At 44.6% G+C, this 18,024-nt stretch overlaps 1 protein-coding gene across 1 annotated transcript in view; it reads right to left on the bottom strand.

Moving 5' to 3' along the window:
- Positions 1-18,024, bottom strand: part of COG6 (component of oligomeric golgi complex 6) — a 585,234-nt gene that overhangs the window by 258,859 nt on the left and 308,351 nt on the right. Inside the window, exon 9 of the mRNA XM_086935060.1 lies at positions 3,115-3,243. Within this exon, the coding sequence (XP_086791186.1) occupies positions 3,115-3,243 (129 nt within the window). The remainder of the gene's footprint in view (positions 1-3,114; positions 3,244-18,024) is intronic.

An 18,024-nucleotide genomic window follows, 5' to 3' on the forward strand; every position in this document is an offset into this window, starting at 1 on the left:
TGCTTTACTAACATTACAGCCTAATCCATAGTACCACTTTGAAGGAAGAAGGAAAGAAAGAAAACATTGTGTTACTGAAAAGCATGGAGCACACAGAAAGGTAACTTGGGCTTCTGAGCAGCAGTCAGCATTGTGGTGATTGAAAGTCCCTCTGCTCCTGCTGTGCCATGCCTGCTGCTGTTTGAGACAGACAGTGGTGAGCTTCAAGGATCGGCAGTGTGATTGACCTTGGAGACAAGGGTCCTGCAGATGAGGCGAGAACCTCATAATCATGGCTTGTATCCATCAGGGGGCGGAGATGGAGATGGAGGTGGTAGTGGACGTGGTAGTGGAGCAGTATGTTTTCAAGAACTGCAAAGGGACCAAGATGCGGCTGCGGTTGCGCCACTGGGAAGAGGTGGGCGGGTGGTGTGGAGGAACCTGCAGTTGTCATCTCCCATGTGTCTTACGCTTCAACCAAATCTAATTGTTGGCTGCATAGGCAAATGGTGGCAGACAAAGAATCAGGAGCTGCTAGCCAGGGAAAAACAAGTTATATGCTGGGCTTAAATAATTAAGGAAGAATTAACAAAAAGGGGCTTGTAGAACTTGGTAGAAAATTTAAAATAAAAATAATGTACCAAGATAATTAACTCCCCAGCGTGGAAACAATGAGGTAAGGCTGTTCTGCAAATGCCTACTTGCCTGGTAGATCTACTGGAGGTGGGAAGGCTGGTTGACCCACGTATAATATAAATAGTTTAGATAACGTTTTTCTGAAGGCACACATGTAAGTACACCCTGCAAAACAAAAAGAGTCTAATAACACTTAATCATAATGTTTATTCTCTGTTTGCACATCTATAATGCCAATTTCAGTACATACACCCACTATGAATTCTGTGTTAATAGTGGCTTCCACAAAAAGTTTAACATGGCTGAACAAGATAAGGTATCGAGCAGCACTAATATGTGCACCACTGGGTTATCTCAACCATGTATAGGCCTAATACCCTACTATATTTAAAGCACTAGTTCCCAGCTTGGTGGGTGGAAACTACTCTAAACTAGATAACATAACCCCTCACTCCTGTAATCAGATGTGCAATAGCCCTAAGGCTATATTTAGGTTTATGGTATTTATTGGTTTTGTGGTTGTTTGGAGGGCACGAAAGGGTAAGGATCCCGATTTCACATTCTATTGTTATCTACGTAAACAGTATTCACGTATCTATATGTTTCTAATCTTGTAGGAAATTATACTAAATACCAAGGTAGACATTTTTGCTAGAATTATCATTGACCAAATCCCTTTAAGTACTACCTTATTCCAAAAAGAAGCCGGATAGGTGGGCATATGGAGGGAAGTGTTGAATGATGTGGAACAGAAGGATAATATTTTGTAACATATTAGGGAATCCCTAAATCTAAATATCATTTCCACATCTATAGTAAAATTATTGAACATGCTGAAAGGCCCTATGAAGGAAGCAACTATATGGTATACTTTACTCAGGAATAAAAGAATATTCAGTGAAAGGGTTACAGCTGCATATTCTACTCAGCAACAGAAAGTTTATGAAAAATACAGGGTCTTTTGGTAGGATCAAAAGATAGCACATATACAATCAGAGTGAGTAAGACTTTAGGAACAAATACATAAATTAAAGATGACAGTGGATAGATGGTGCCTGACCCAATGGTGATACGTACACAATTCCAATCATTTTATCAAAGTGGTATACTGGTGACACAAGCTGTTCATCTGCACAGCTTGAGTCATACCTTGAACTTGCCCAGAGATGTGTGCTGAATTAGATGCTCCTGTTACTTAAATTAGGTTTTGGAGGCCATGAATGTGCTTTCCCAGTGGAAATATCATTGGGCAGGATTCAATACTTAAGGAGTTTTAGAAGACTTTTGGCACCAATAATATGGTAGTAATTAATGCTATTTCTGTGGATGCATAACTACCTGCTTTATGGGACTACATTAATGTTGTGCTATTTTGTTTTTTAAAGAGAAGACAAGGGAGGACAGAGGTACAGAGTCAACTCATTTCCTTGATCAATGCTGAGTTAAAGATGTATTCTAAGATTCTGGCTATACAACTCAGCAACATTGTAGGACAAATTGGTTCCTAGCAACAGCATGACTGTGCCAGACCAAGACATATTTAATGATTTATCAGGCAGAGCATAATCTTAACAGGACTAGCAGTAAATATGCACATATTGGAGTAAGATTAGTTCAGGGAAAACTAACACAGAAAAGAACTTGTTGATTGAAATCCCAGACTCTGTATCAATTATTTTTGACAACTGTGGGTTATGTCTTCTGATCTCTGGCCATCAGATGGATGAATGATTTCAGTACAGGGGTCTCAGTCGAGGCAATGTCTCACTACATTAATGTGGGTCATGATATCTTTATGGCAATGAATCAGAAATGTCGACATTTTGAACGTATAAATAAGCTGTGATATACCCCGTCAAAACTCTTTGAATGGAAACAGAGAAATTAATCTCATTGTCCTAGGTGTGATTTTAAGGATGAAGGAACAGAATATATGTGTAATTGTAATGGTTTGTGAGCGATTTTGTCTTTCAGCAACTGAAAACCGAATTACTATTACATATCTGATAATGTACAGAGAATAATGATCTGTATGGATGAGAACATTCAGGATTCAGAGGTGAAGTTTGTTTGATTGTCATTACATTTGATCAATTGTGCTTAGCAGGACATTGCAACAGCCGCATTCCGCCCAGGGGTGAACAGGGGTGGACAACAATTCGGAATACTTTTAAGATCAAGGTTGAAACACATTGGATGAAGGGTGTTAAGGGGTGTCAAGAATTAACTTCCCATAAAGGGCCCTCTCTATGAATGATCTCGGCTTCACTGGTACCTGATGAAGTCTGACTGCTTATAATTATTCAGATGAATTGACTATTTACTATGTTTGATCTCGAAATTATGTATGATTGAGCTGTAATATAATATTAACTTTTTATATACTTCCCAAAAGAGAGCCCTCTGTAACATTTTTATTTTTGCAATCCTGAAGCATAAAATGAGAATAAATAACAAAAAAAACAACAATGACGACATGCATCTAAATTCCAATGTTACCTCAAAGGGTCATGTGAGTGCATTTCAATTGGTCGAGGAGTACCTCCTGGGCCACCCCGAGTAAGGGCATCTATAAAGCCACGAACCACTGCATTTCTTCTAGCTGTTCCAAACTCATCCAAGGTATATCTGAAAAAATAAGATGGTGCATACAGAAACTATTTAATAGACATTCAGTACACCGGATACGGCTCTTGATTAAAACAAAGCATGGGTGATACATCAATTTTTATTTTTATTTTAAAGCCAAAAGCTTGCAATAAGTTTGAAAGGGTGTTTCATCACATAATTATTATGTTTTACAACTCACAATGATGCCTACTTGAATAGCGTGGACGCTCCATTAGTTTGTACACTAATTGGCCTTATGTATACACTGGAAAGCATTTGGTAAAGCTGTCATACAAGTGTCATTCTGTAAAGGCGCTAGCAGTACTGACACCTGTTACCTTCCAATGGCTTCTCGAAGATGGCTTCAAAATAGTGGGAGACTTAATCATAGGCTCAAATAGATTGTTACATTTTCATTGAAGGACAGGTGGTACTTTTGTGCTGATGAAACCTTCATAGTGAATGCAGGGGTGACCTCACGTGGTGCGATTGTTTTCCTGTACCAACGGTGCGGCTAGATCTTTTTAACTGTATCCTATTAGGGGATGTTGTAGAAGAACATTACAAATGTTGATTCACTGGATCAGACAGAAGTAAGTACACTTCATACTACTAAAAAAGATAAAATGTTAAGATAAGACTACAAATTAATATTTAGCAATGCATGCAAGCACAGAAAGATAATGCATTACTCTAATCTGCCCACTATGAATGCTGCTTTCAGTTACATATAACAAGACACAGACTTAATGCAACCTACCCAGGTGTTGAGTAAACCTTTATTATTATTTATTTTTAATTTTTATTTTAAAAATTTATAAAGCGCAAGCTGTCACCATAGCAGGCATCCTGGCGCTGACAGCGTCTGAGGAAGAGCGGGAAGGTGGATCAGATGGGAATAGGCTAGCCCGGGAAGAGCCAAGTTTTAACCTTTTTTCTGAACGGTAGGAGTTCATTGATGTGTCTAATCTCAATGGGGAGAGTGTTTTCAATCTGGGCAGATGCACGGGGGAAATTTTAACTTGGTCTGAAAATCTTCCCTTATTCCTCTTTTTAACAAAAGGTTATTGCACAATTTAATACACCAAACAATAAGTTTAGTTCAACTTACTCTATTGAATGAAAATAACAACAAAAACATTGTTAACAGCTTTATTAATGCCCACTCTGGTCCAATTCATTGCATGGAGCGTTACGGGTCTTCGCGAGAGAGATTATCTAGGCTGGTTAACAATCAAAAAAACATAATGTAATGCCTACTACTGGATCAACCCACATATTCTTCTTCAGAACAACTCTTATCATAACATGAACTGTATCAGATTCAAGAACTCATACACGCACAATTCACGTTCTCAATAAAGATGATTAAAATAAACGAGCAGGTATACAGTTATTTTTTGATCCCGGTGTCAAAAGACCCAGTTAAGAACCCTCTTAGGAGATCATACGCTTGAGGAGGAACTCACAAAATGCTCAATATCATTGGCATTGAACCAATTGCCTACGCAGAGCATTATCAAATGCTCATTTGCCTGAATATGGCAAATCAACCGTACGTTCAATCTTAACTTACTAGAATCAGAGGAACTTGAAAACATAGCCACAACTGTGTTGTACAATTACATAAGGGCCTGTGCATCTTTCAATGAACCTAATCAGCCTCTTCTGAAAGGAAAAAGCACCTGATGTCTCAATGAGGATCGTTATGGAAAGTAAAATTAGTCTCATCTGAAACAAATCTTACATGAACTAATAGCCAGCAAAATCTCTGGCCACAAATGTAAGCAATGGCGTTGCTTGCTCAGCCTGTCCCCATATTAAATGCCAAACTCAATATCTTCACAGAGACCCTTTCAAATAGTAAATGTTTGTGTCACTGAACATAGAAATTTCAATTCCAACTCTATTTACACTTTCAGAAGCCTGCACATTTTATTAAATTAATGCATATTCTTTCTTACAAGAAATCAAAAAGCATATACAGTGTGGCTTGCAGATTTAATAGACAATAGTACACCTACGAATCCTGTGTAAGGGAGGAAAACATATCTAAAATAAATGGAGGGCAATGTTGTTAAAAGCAAAATGACAAATCGTGAACATTGCCTGCGCCATCTTGTTTGATGGAAATTTCTATGTGCACATAAGCTGCAGTCATTTTAATCCATCACAGCCATTTTGTACTCTGTTGGTCACCTTTGTTTCACCCTGTCCTTACTAGCATCCCTCTGTCCCTTTGACCAAACCTGGTATGTGTGCTGGGGGCTATAAACCCTATTGTCACGATAAACCTCAGCGCCACTTGCTGCCACAAACTCGTTTTTTCTTTCATCTCTGTTTGCAGGCAAACCTTTGGACACTCTACCCCTCAGCGCACCTAGTTACACAAACAGGTTCCAGACACTTAAAAGTAAGCATGAGCGGGAAATCCGCTACGCTCGCGGATTTTGCGGATTTTTGGGAAATCCGCGAATTTTGCGGATTTCCCGCAAAATCCGCAAAAAAAAATCCACGAGCGTAACGGGTTCAAAAGTTGAATCCCCACTCATGCAACTATTTTACAATGGCGCCAGCAAGCTGCCAGCGCCGTTGTAAAATAGTTACAAAGTTAGCTTGCACAGGAACCACTAGATAAAACGAAGCAGGTGCTTCCTGTGCAAGCTAACTTTGTAACTATTTTAAAACGGCGCTGGCAGCTTGCTGGCGCCATTGTAAAATAGTTACAGCCTTACACATGTCACTCAAGGGACCCCTGCGCCCTTCAGGGCGATTGCATAGTAACACACACATGGTCACTCGAACTAGTTGATGCTCAAATTCAGTGACTCATTCATTAGCCCAAAAACAATCATGAGCGTCTTCGAGGCTGGACAGGTGTGCCTCTTCCCAAATCTACCGTGGAAAATCAGCTGTGATGCTGGGTAGAGGGCGGCCTTTGCATGGTCGCTCGAACTAGTTGATGCTCAAAATCTGTGACTCATTCATTAGCCCAAAAACAATCATGAGCGTCTTCGAGGCTGGACAGGTGTGCCTCTTCCCAAATCTACTGTGGAAAATCAGCTGTGATGCTGGGTAGAGGCCTTTGCATCCTTGACTTTCATGAGCGCAATCCCCGTGCTGTTCCTGTGACCAGGAGCTTCTTTCTCTTATAATTGTGTTCGCACGGGTTGCTGCAAGTTCGCACGCGATTTGTACAATTTCGCAATTTGCGAAATTGTACAAAACCCTCGCGAACTTGCAGAAACCCGTGCGAACATAAAAAAAAAAATCCACGCGGATTTTGGCAATCCGCAAATTCGCAAATCCGCAAATTCGCGGATTGCCAATCCGCAAAATCCGCTCATGCCTACTAAAAAGATCCTTGCAACATGATTTATTGCACTGCAAACAGCAAGACTTGTTTTTACCAACAATGGGACCTGTTTTTATCAACAGAACGGACTCTTAGATCTGACCGGTCTCACATGTTTTAGACCCTGAAGCAAGGCCCAGCTGCAAGATAAGATTGTCTGTTTGACCTGGGTGGGAAGAGAATTGCTGTTGGGCTTGTGTGGCAACCTGCCCGGGGCGGGGACTCCAAGCTTGTGTAACCATGTTGATGAAACAAATGCATTGTGTAAAACCTGTATAAAAGGAAGAGCCAAATGAGATACCAGAAAACACCTCCCTCAGACATCCCGGTGTCTGCAGTTGACGTGGTCTCCTCATGAGAAATAAACCTTTTTCTTGTCTTCCAGTTTCCAGCGCTTGCTTCATTATTTTGATAGCGAAACCAAAGTGAATTAGAGGTGAACTCTGCACCTGGCAGCAATGGGGGTCTAAGAAGACTCGCTGCTTTTCACAAATTGGCGCCCAGACGTGAGGGCCCATCTGCGATGCGTGGGTCCGGTAGAGAGGTCCTAACGATGGAGTGAACAACTAAACGATTGGGGTATACCTGCCTAAGAAGACCCTTGTCTGGCTGCCGATCGACTGAACTTCACCGGTTCCGAACGGACCTCTCTCGCGTGACCTGCGGTCCTGACTGGGACCTTAGAGGAATGCCGCATTGATTATTGGAGTGAGAGGACATCCAGGCGCTGGAAGGGGAGGACGAAGAACTGTCGATACGGTCCGGGTAAGGTCGTGAAAAAACGACTTAAATTGATTGATTGGTTGATTGAATAGTTTGACTGAAATACTAGTATTCCTTTTTTATATTGAGTTATTTGAGACATTCCCTGCTTGCAAACAACAGAGAATAGGAATATTCTCTCTCTTTGCAGACAGTGAAGGACAGGTAGTGCAGACTTTTTGTCGAATTTGATGGATTGAGATATTAAATTTTGACCGGTAAATACGTCATGCCTGTTTTCTCTAGATTGTTTTGTCGTTGTTTTAGACAGGACCGTTTGTTAGAGGTCAGTCCGCCGGCGCCGCCAGAAGGCACCCCTGACAAGGACATGTACGTAAAGTATAGATTAGCCACCGTAGCTTATAGCAAACTATGGCATAAATACACTAGGAAGGACCGGGTAAATCGGTGGCCACTGACGGGATCTTTCGATCCCGCTGAAATAGAAACGTTAGAATTAGCTCTCCACAAAAAGAAAACTAGACCAGCCATACTTGACAGTTGTGGTTTATGGCGAAAAGAGGCAGCTCAAAGAAAGAAAAGAGACAAAGCTAGACAAGATAAAGAAACGCGAAAATCAGCTTACCAAGCCTGTAAAAGGTTAGAAGAACTACTAAAAGAAAAGGAAACTGATAAAAAGGAACAGGAATCAAAAATGTCAGGTCAATACCTGGTTAGAACGCCCTTGACTATTTACCCCGAGTTACCCCCGAAGCAAAGGATCGATGATGATTTATTATTAGGTCCCCCAATCATATACATGCCACCCCCTTACGCCCCTACTCATCCCGTAGTACAACGCCCGGACCCCCAAAATATAGCCGGAGATGGCACGATCATCTCGGTCTCCACCGCCTCTGCTCCCAACCAGTCACTCACACCAAACGCCTCATTAAAGGATACAGTAGTAGAAGTAGGATCAAAGGAAAAAGGAGTGCCCAGGGTCCCGTGATTAAGTAAAAATGAGCGAGCAGGCATTGATAAAATAGTTAAATCCCTCATGGATAGGAAGGAGACAGTAGAGTATGTAACTGACATATGCAACCCCTATGTCGAAAACCACAAACAATACTTTATTGTACGTCTCTGTTAACACACTCTTACTGCATATGAAGAGAATTACCAGGATGTAGGGCCCGAGCGACTAGTGGCTCTCTATAGGAAGGTAGACACCGGAGATGAAGGCGACAACGATGTGACAGAACTCTTTTCATCCACACTGGAAGTATTCCATCACCTCATAGAACAAGGACAGATAGATAAGGACAGGACATCTAAAATAGCAGGACCCCCGGTAGAAAAATCAGATAGAATGATGCCGATAAAAGAAGCTGCCCCTTATTGGGTTCCTCCTAGAGGACAAGGGACAATGATGATATGAACCATCAAGACCCTAGAGGAAGGGTGGTCTACAATTGGGTGATTCAGCCATGGGACAGACAGGACATCTTGATGTTCCGTAAATCTTTGCCGGATTTAGGAAAGAACCCCACAACCTTTTACACCGAACTAGGTACCGCTTTGGGATCAACAATAATGACACTTGCCGACATAGACTTGTTCTTTGGGTTATGTTTGCCAGCAGATGTGTGGAAACAGATTAGGAAAGTAGACCACACAGAACTGCTCAGTCATACCTGGGAACAACTCAACACACTAAATAAACAGCGGAACCCTGGTCAAAAACCAGTTAAAGTAATATTGGCCCTCTCTGACAAAATAGTGCAGAAAGTGAAAACGCCAATCCCAGAGAAAAAGATAGACTGGTCCATAGTAACAGCGTGCGGCCAGAAACCACAAGAGGATGTCTCAGAGTATTTCTCCAGATTTGAAACAGTGTTCTCCAATTACAGTGGACAAGATATGTCCACCGCAACCGGACACCACTTATTTGTGCAGAACTACGTCAAAGGACTACTGCCAGAGGTATCCCAGAAATTACAAGCCAGCGAATGTAGTTGGGCAGCATCTAAACCGGCGGCCATCCTCCAAATGGCCCAGTACTATGAGCATCAGAAAAACGAAAATGACAGGGCTACAGAAAGGAAAAAGAAGGACTTGAAAGAAAGGGTGATGATAGCACAACTCCAGGGGGCGAATAAAGGAAGGGAGCAATATAAGGCAGGATACCAGCAGAATACCCCTAGAGTACAACCACCTAGAAACAATTCATCGACATCATATGTAGGATGCCAAGACCTAGGACAGGATCAATGTGCATTTTGCAAAGAATATGGACACTGGAAATTCCAATGCCCGGCTTTTTTATGAGCTGGTAGGGGCAGAAGGGCGAGGGAAATAGCAAGTGGACAGAGAGGAAAAGGACGTGGGAGAGGGTACGCGAGTGAAGCAAGTTAGGAAAGGTCAGGAAGAGTGAACGCATTTGACCATCCCAAACAGAATCAGTACCTACAGACAGATTATGACAATACGTATGACTTTGCATAGGACAGCCAGGGGCATAGGAGGGATCCAGTCGAGCTCTATGTTGATCCGCAAGGCCCTTATGTTAGCGCAGAGGTCCTGGGCGCAAAGTCTCCATTTTTGGTAGACACGGGAGCAACACATAGTGCACTATCCAAACGACTGATTCCAAGGGCACCCTTGTCTGGCTCACATGTGACCTGAAAAGGGTATATGATGGTACACCCTCCTCCAACCCTTTGTCCCGACCAATCTGTTTTAACATTGACAACAAAATCGTTGAAATAACATTCCTCTTCTCTTCTAACACCCCAATGCCATTATGGGTCTCGACCTTTTGAAACACTTCCATGCGACTATCATATGCTCACCAGACGGAGTGCGCGTCATCCTGTATGACAACTGCCAGTGCCTTAGAGAACCCTTCTCAGCACATGTTTCCCATCTCTGAGACTGACGCATCCCTACTGGACACTTTGACATCACACTTATTGTCTAGGGCTGATTCAGACGCAGGACGAATGATGATTGACCCAGTACATGTAACAATACGACAGGACGCAACCCTACCGAAAGTACCGCGGTACAAAATATCGCCAGAGGGTGAGAAGGCACTGACAGAGATCATACACTCTTTGCTAGAGGCAGGGGTGGTAGAGGAAGTAGTGAGCAACGTTTGTAACAGTCCCATACTACCGACTGTAAAGAGACAGGGAGAGGGAGACGGAAAAGCCAACCGCTTCATCATTGACCTGTGGGAGATAAACAAAATCGCAGTGCCACAATACCCAGTAGTTTCCGACATCACAACAATTTTGACTTTAATCCCCTCCACTGCCAGCACCTTCACTGTGATTAACCTCAAGAATGTGTTCTTTTCCATACCTATACACAAGGACAGCCGCAATCTATTCGGATTCACCCTAAAATCGTGTTTGTATAGATTTTGCAGAGCACCCCAGGGGTACACCGAGAGCCCAAGCATCTATAGCCAGGCGCTTAAAAGACAGTTGGACGCCATACAATTGCCAGATGGAGTAGCACTAATACAATATGTAGACAACATCCTTCTAGCAGCAGACACCATATCAATAGCCGTCACAGCCACCAGCAAACTTCCTTGCTGAGAATGGTCACAAGGTCTCCCAGAAGAAATTGCGGTTCTGTAAATCACAAGTGACCTATTTGGGTCACCTTTTATCAAAAGAAGGGAGGAAACTCACGCCTGACAGGATCCAGACAATTCCAGACACGCTTGTCCTCAAAAATCGGAAGCAACTCTGCTCTTTGATAGGTCTCACCTCGTTTTGCCGACAGTGGTTACCGAACTTCAGCCTCATTGTCAACCTCTTCTCTCCCTCCTAGCTAAAGACATCCCCTCACTTCTCCCCTGGACCCCCAAATGCCAGTCAGCCTTTAAAGAACTACGCAATGCCCTTTGTTTAGCTCCTGTCCTAGGAACCCCAGATTACTCCAAACCATTCTTCCTCTACACGCATGAGAGGGAGGGATGTGCATTGTATGTCCTAAAACAATCAATTGGTCACAAACAACGCCCTTGTGCATATTTCTCTGCCACCCTCGATCCAGTAGCCATAGCACTGCCAGCGTGCCTGCACGCTGTGGCAGCTGCAGCAGTATCCATACGCCAGAGCGAAGGAATAGTGCTCTCCAATCCAGTCACTGTTTTAGTACCTCATGCAGTCGACACACTACTAAACCAGACCAAAACCCAACACTTGACTAGCGCCCGACTGACAGGATATGAGTTGACCCTGCTAGTACCGCACATTACCCTAAAGCGATGCACCACCCTCAATCCAGCCACACTGTTACCCCTACCCAAAAATTATCCTAGCGTGACTCCACTACACGACTGTGTGACACTAACCGATGAACAAACAAAGAGTAGAGTAGATCTCAGAGACACTGCCTTTCTAGAACCAGATAGAGAACTATGGGTGAATGGTTCATGCATCAAACTCCCCGACGGCACCACCTCATCTGCATACGCTGTAACCACAACACAAACTGTTCTGAAAACAGCCTGTATTCCCCAACGTTCAGCCCAGGCTGCAGAACTCATTGCCCTCACACGAGCATGTATTTTAGCAACTTGCACGATAGTTAATATATACACCGACAGCCAATATGCCTTCGGGGTGGTTCACCATTTTGGGATCTTATGTAAAGAAAGGGTTTCGGACTTCACACAGTACACCCATCCTGCATGGAGACTTAGGGCTAGATGTAGGTAAATAGTATTTACCGATTCGTAAATACCGAATTTTACCGATTCAGTATTTACGAATCGGTAAATGCTATGTACCTAAACATTCGGTAAAAATTACCGAATCATTAAGATTCGGTATTTACCGAATCGGTATTAACTGATTCGGTATTTGCCATTCATTCCTATGGGCCTGGAGGCCTATAGGAATGAATGTCAATTACTGAATCGGTAGGGGGAAAACATTGAAGGGTGGCAGGGTGTCACTTTGACACCCTGTTGCACTCCTCAATTGTTTATGGGTGCACATGTTGCAGAAATACATGCCCTAAGGGCATGTATGTCTGCAACATGGCGCTGAAGCAATTTGCATTAAATTGCTTTTTGGGGGGTTTCGTTATTTACCACCAACTTGTAGTTGGTGATAAATAACGAATCCTAACATGGGATAAGCACTCATTTAAGTGCTCCCTACATTAGGAATTCGGTAATTAAGAAATCGGTAATTTACCGATTCCTTAAATTACAGATTCAGTAAATTACCGAATCCTTAATTTCGGCCCCCTACATAAGAAAAGCCTATTACTGGTCGGTAATGGCCAAAATTCGTTAATTTCGGCCGTTACCGACCGGTAATGGGCCACCTACATCTGGCCCTTAGTCTCCGCCTTGACGCAAGCAGTCCTCCTCCCCAAGAAGTTAACAGTGATAAAATGCCAAGCACATAGGAAAGTGACTGATCTCATTGGACAGGGAAATGCGCTAGCAGACGTCACTGCCCGAGCCACGGCAAAAGACAGAACTACGACACAAACGTATGTGACCAGGTCACAAGCTGAACAATGGACTGACGCTAGGACCACTGTAAGGGACATACAGACTACAGGCACACAAGACGAATTGACCAAGTGGGAAAGGGTGGGACTAAAAGACGAGGAAGATTGCTGGAGAACTAAAGACGGGAATAAATGGCTGTTACCCAATGCCTATCTCTTTCCCATATTGACCATGGCACATTTACCAGCAAACATAGGCTCCACCCCCATGATTGAACTAATCACCAGAGTATGGCATAATGTCAAGATAACAGAATCTGCAAAACGCCTAGTATAACAATGTATAGTCTGCCTACAACACAACCCAGGGAAGGGGACAGTAGTGCCACAGGAGGGTTTGGAGTCCCTGACCACCCCTTTGAAATCCTTCAAATGGATTACATCCAACTAGAGAGATGCCATAGTCTAAAATATGTCCTGGTGGTTGTGTGCGCTTTTAGCAAATGGGTGAAGGCATACCCCACCCGCGACAATACCGCCTTAGCCACTGCAAAAGTATTGCTGAAAGAATTCTTCCCCCGATACGGCCTTTGCAGAATTTTATGGAGCGACAACAGCCCTCATTTCGTAGCCGAGGTGCTACAGAACATACTGAGAGGGTTGGGGGTAAAACAAAAGTTCCATGCCGTCTTCCACCCCCAATCAGCGGGCCTGGTAGAAAGACACAATGCAACATTGAAACTAAAACTAGCCAAAATAGTTGCCACGACCGGGTTGAAATGGCCCGACGCCCTCCCATTGGCATTGCTATCGATGGCTCCACCCCAACCAAAAAAAAAGACTAACGCCGTATGAGGTGGTCTTCGGCAGGCCTATGAGCATTTGGGCGGCGCCAAGACCCACCTCCATTAACAATGTCCCGAACATATAAATGTCCGATTATTTGCATAAATTGACAAACGAACTAACAATTATCCACAAATAGGTGCAGCAAGCCTTGCCTGACGTATCCAGGGGCCCGGGACATGAAATAAAACCTGGCGACTATATCCTAATTCGCAACTACCAAAGGACGAAGAGTCTGGAGCCTAGGTGGACGGGCCCCTGGCAAGTCCTGATCACCCGAACTGCCCTCCGAGTGGAAGGAAAAAGAAATGGTTGCATGCTCATCACTGCAATCGAGTCCCTCTAACACTGGCAACCTGTGAAGAGGTGGAGGTGCAAGAGAAAATACTCACAAAGGACCGACCATCTCTGAGTTGCTACCCACAAGAAGACACCCTCGAACTCTCAGAATTTCCCGACCCCACAGTGCCATCCAAGAAAGGGTACAACCTAAGATCGACGAAAGGAGGGTGCTCCAACGACCAGGCCACTAACTGGGTCAAGGTCTCAGATCGGTAGCACAGTCAACCAACGCTACCAGGAAAAGCGCCAGACAAAAGTCTGTGGTCCTAACAGTCGTTGAGCTCCTCGAAGATGATGGAAGAAACTGAGCACCTGAAAAGCCGCCGCAAAGACACCAAGACTGCCAACATGCACAGTACAAAGACAATTGCACTTGTAGCTGCATTTCTTACCTGCCTCCAGCTAATGGTCACATTCTGGATCATTGAAGAGAATGCACCTGCATACAGAACATTGTCACCCACCATGCAACCGGCCACCAAGAAAGAACACTACCTGGTATCACTACCGCCACATCTCCGAGAACGACGCAAAGAATTCTGTAATAATTCTTTCATGCAGATGCTGCACCAGCACAATCTTGCCACCAATGCTACCAACTGTTGGGTCTGTGGGCTGTTACCACATGTTATGTTATGTTATTGTTATGTTATTGCGCTTTTGTAGAGCGTACAGCTACTCACAGGGAGTGTCCCGACGCTTTCCACCCTCAACTCATATTGAGATAACACAACACAGCTAAAAACAGACAACAGAACAAAACAAAAACAATGGGCAGTAAAACAGACTAGGAGTTAAAAAGCCAGGTCTTCAGGCCCCTCCTAAACTGGAGCAAATTGGCAGTACTCCGAAGAGAAAATGGAAGCAGATTCCAAAGCTGGGGGGCTCTGCAACCAAAAGACCGCCCTCCCGCGCGGGCCTTCCTCACCCGTGGAACCACCGCTCTGCAAAGAGCTTCCGAGCGGAGGGAACGAGCTGGACGATAAAAAGTCAGTCTCCGCTGCAGATAGCCCGCTCCTGATCCATGCAGAGCTTTATGCATCAGGGTCAAGGATTTAAACTGGATCCTCTTCCTAATGGGGAGCCAATGAAGCGACTGGAGCAACCCGGACGCTCGAGCTCGTCTCCCTAGGCCAAAGATCGCCCGGGCAGCAGAGTTCTGCACCACCTGAAGGCGCTGGACCAGATAATCAGGAAGGCCGAGAAAAAGAGCATTGGCATAATCTAGCCTCGAACCGACCAGAGCCTGCACAGTGATCCTCCTGTGCTCCTCAGATAACAAAGGCAAAAATTTGCGGAGCATTTTCAGTAATCCGTAGCAGGTGCCGGCCAGGCCAAGGATGCGAGTTCGGAGCGACAACTGATTGTCTAGCTTGACGCCCAAATTTTTGGCCACCACTGAGGACTGTGCAGGAGGACTCATGTCGGACGGCCACCAATGCTGCCACTCCGGATCGGCAACGCAACCAAAAAATAAAATCTCGGACTTGCCTGAGTTGGCCCTCAGACCGTTCCGCTGGAACCAGTCGAAGACCAGCGCAAGGCAGTCCCGGATTCTCTCTCCCACAAACTCTTGATCTTTCCCGCATGTGAAGAGGAGTTGCGTGTCGTCGGCATAGGAGACGATCTGGGCCCCAAACGCCTCCACCAAGGCTGTCAGAGGGGACATAAAGATGTTAAATAATGTGGGGCTCAACACAGAACCCTGTGGAACCCCAACTCCCAATGGCGGCATCTCGGCGGAGCTCTGGGAAACCCAGACCGTCTGGCGGCGGCCTTCCAGGAAAGAAGTGAACCACCTCAGCACCGTCCCCCTCAGGCCGATGTCATAAAGCCTAGTTAGAAGCGCCTTGTGGGCGCCACTGAACAGTCTATCCCTTTTATCTTTTATCCCTTCACCCTTTTCTATTCACGGATCTTGCCTTGCCTGGATGATGCTCCTACAAGAAAGTTACAAAGACAATGCCACTTCCGACGGGACAATCGCCTAGTTCAACAACGAGTTCTGGCTAAACAAAATAGGAAGAACAGCCGCCCCCTTCTGCCCTCACACCTCCAATGCGACATTTCCGGTGAATGTCCCCTCCAAAGAACAAGTGGAAAGTCAAGTGTTCAATAATCCTACCAGAGCCACATTTTCCTACCTGAAGAAAAGAACTGCTTCATCACTGACTGTGGCCCTATCTGTGGTGAATGTCTCTAGCCTTGTATGCATTGAAGGCCGTGGGACGAAAATTGTGGGTCACACCACTTGTAGCACTTTAAGGACTTTGAACACTGCCAACCCTCCAGCGCTTGTAGCATCACACAATACGTACTTTGTTTGTGGAACCAAAGCCTACACCTGGCTCCCAGGAAACTGGGGGGGCACGTGCTACATCGCCTTTGTTTTGCCACCAACCTACACAGCCCCTGCAGAGCGTCATTGAGAAAAGCGTTCTAAAGACACTGATCAAGCAGACTCTGCCGCATCGCAGTTCCTTGACGCAGCAAAAGGTCTCGTCCCGCTATGGGGTCCGATGGCAAACAGCTGAGCCATCAGACATCTGTCTCAAGCGGTAGAAACCACCCTGAAAGTCACAGCTGGCATCCTCACCAACAACACTGCTGAGCTCCAAGGGGTCTATCTGGTTGCCCTGCAAAATCGCATGGTCCTGGACATGGTACTAGCGGACCATGGAGGAGCATGCCGCATCATCGGTGCCAGCTGCTGTGTATACATTCCTGATAATTCACCTTCTGTCTATGAAGCAATCGAACATCTTAATTGACTGTCTTCAGAAATTCATCAAGGATCAAAGACTTGGACAATTGGAAGTTGGCTTTGGGGCATCTTGAAGGAGTGGGGTTGGAAAATATTAATGACTCTCTTGTTTCCAGTATTGACAATATGTGGTTTTGTTTGGGTATACACTGTATAGCACCTTTGTGTTCTCTTTGCATGTCCACCTTGCACCCTAAAACTAAGGACACTCAGCTAACAAAAATGAGAGTAATGTATGATCAAGAGATACAGGACATTATGGAGATCGAAATAGACTAACAAGCTAGCTAAGTTATGTTCGAAGGGGCCACTGTTAAAAAAAAATGACAAATCGAGAACATTGCCAGCACCATCTTGTTTGGTGGAAATTTCTATGTGCACATAAGCTGCAGTCATTAATCCATCACAACCATTTTGTACTCTGTACACCTGTACACCTTTGTTTCACCCTGCACTTACTAGCTCCCTCTGTCCCTCTGACCAAACCTGGTATGTGTGCTGGGGGCTATAAACCATATTGTCACGACAAACCTCAGCGCCACTTGCTGCCACAAACTAGTTTTTCCTTTCATCTATGTTTGCAGGCAAACCCTTGGACACTCTACCCCTCACAGCACCTAGTTACACAAACAGGTTTCAGACACTAAAAAGACCCTTGCAACATGATTTATTGCACTGCTGTTGGAGAATGAGGCAGCATCTGTGAGGCCTGCACAAATAACATGACACATTTGTCCTTCCCTGGGAACCAAACACCCTAGGGCAGCGCCCGACTCTCAGAGGGTAGCGTTGCAGAGCAGTCTGAGGCTTACTCAATGGAGGTGGTGTGGGCTAGTAATCGCCATTTGCAGGTGCGCAAAAATAACACTCAATAATTGATTGTCCAGTCTGTACTTTGCTTTATAAAAGTAAGAGTACATTTATTAAACACACACACCACTCAATACTATACACCAATTTACAAATATACATAATCTGATGGAATTACTTTGTGACATTGCATACCATCTCCACCCTTCCCGCAGGGGGGTGGGGTCTAGTACCACCACTCCAATGTATGCACATCATCTTGCCCCCAATGCAGTGAATTGGTCTTAACCTGGAGCGAGGGCCCTGCGCACTGGCACCATCCCAGTGGCGACCGCCCCCCATTACCTCAACAAGCATAAAACAGGCTACACCTGCCTTGGTGACACATGACCCTGACTGAGCATCTCCTACTGACCCTACAGTATGCACCTTTACATCTTAAGGGCTAATAGTCTGGGGTCTTCACCTAAGCGCAGCAGCAACAATACAT

This window comes from Lissotriton vulgaris, chromosome 8 (genome assembly GCF_964263255.1).
Source record: "Lissotriton vulgaris chromosome 8, aLisVul1.2, whole genome shotgun sequence".
NCBI lineage: Eukaryota > Metazoa > Chordata > Amphibia > Caudata > Salamandridae > Lissotriton > Lissotriton vulgaris.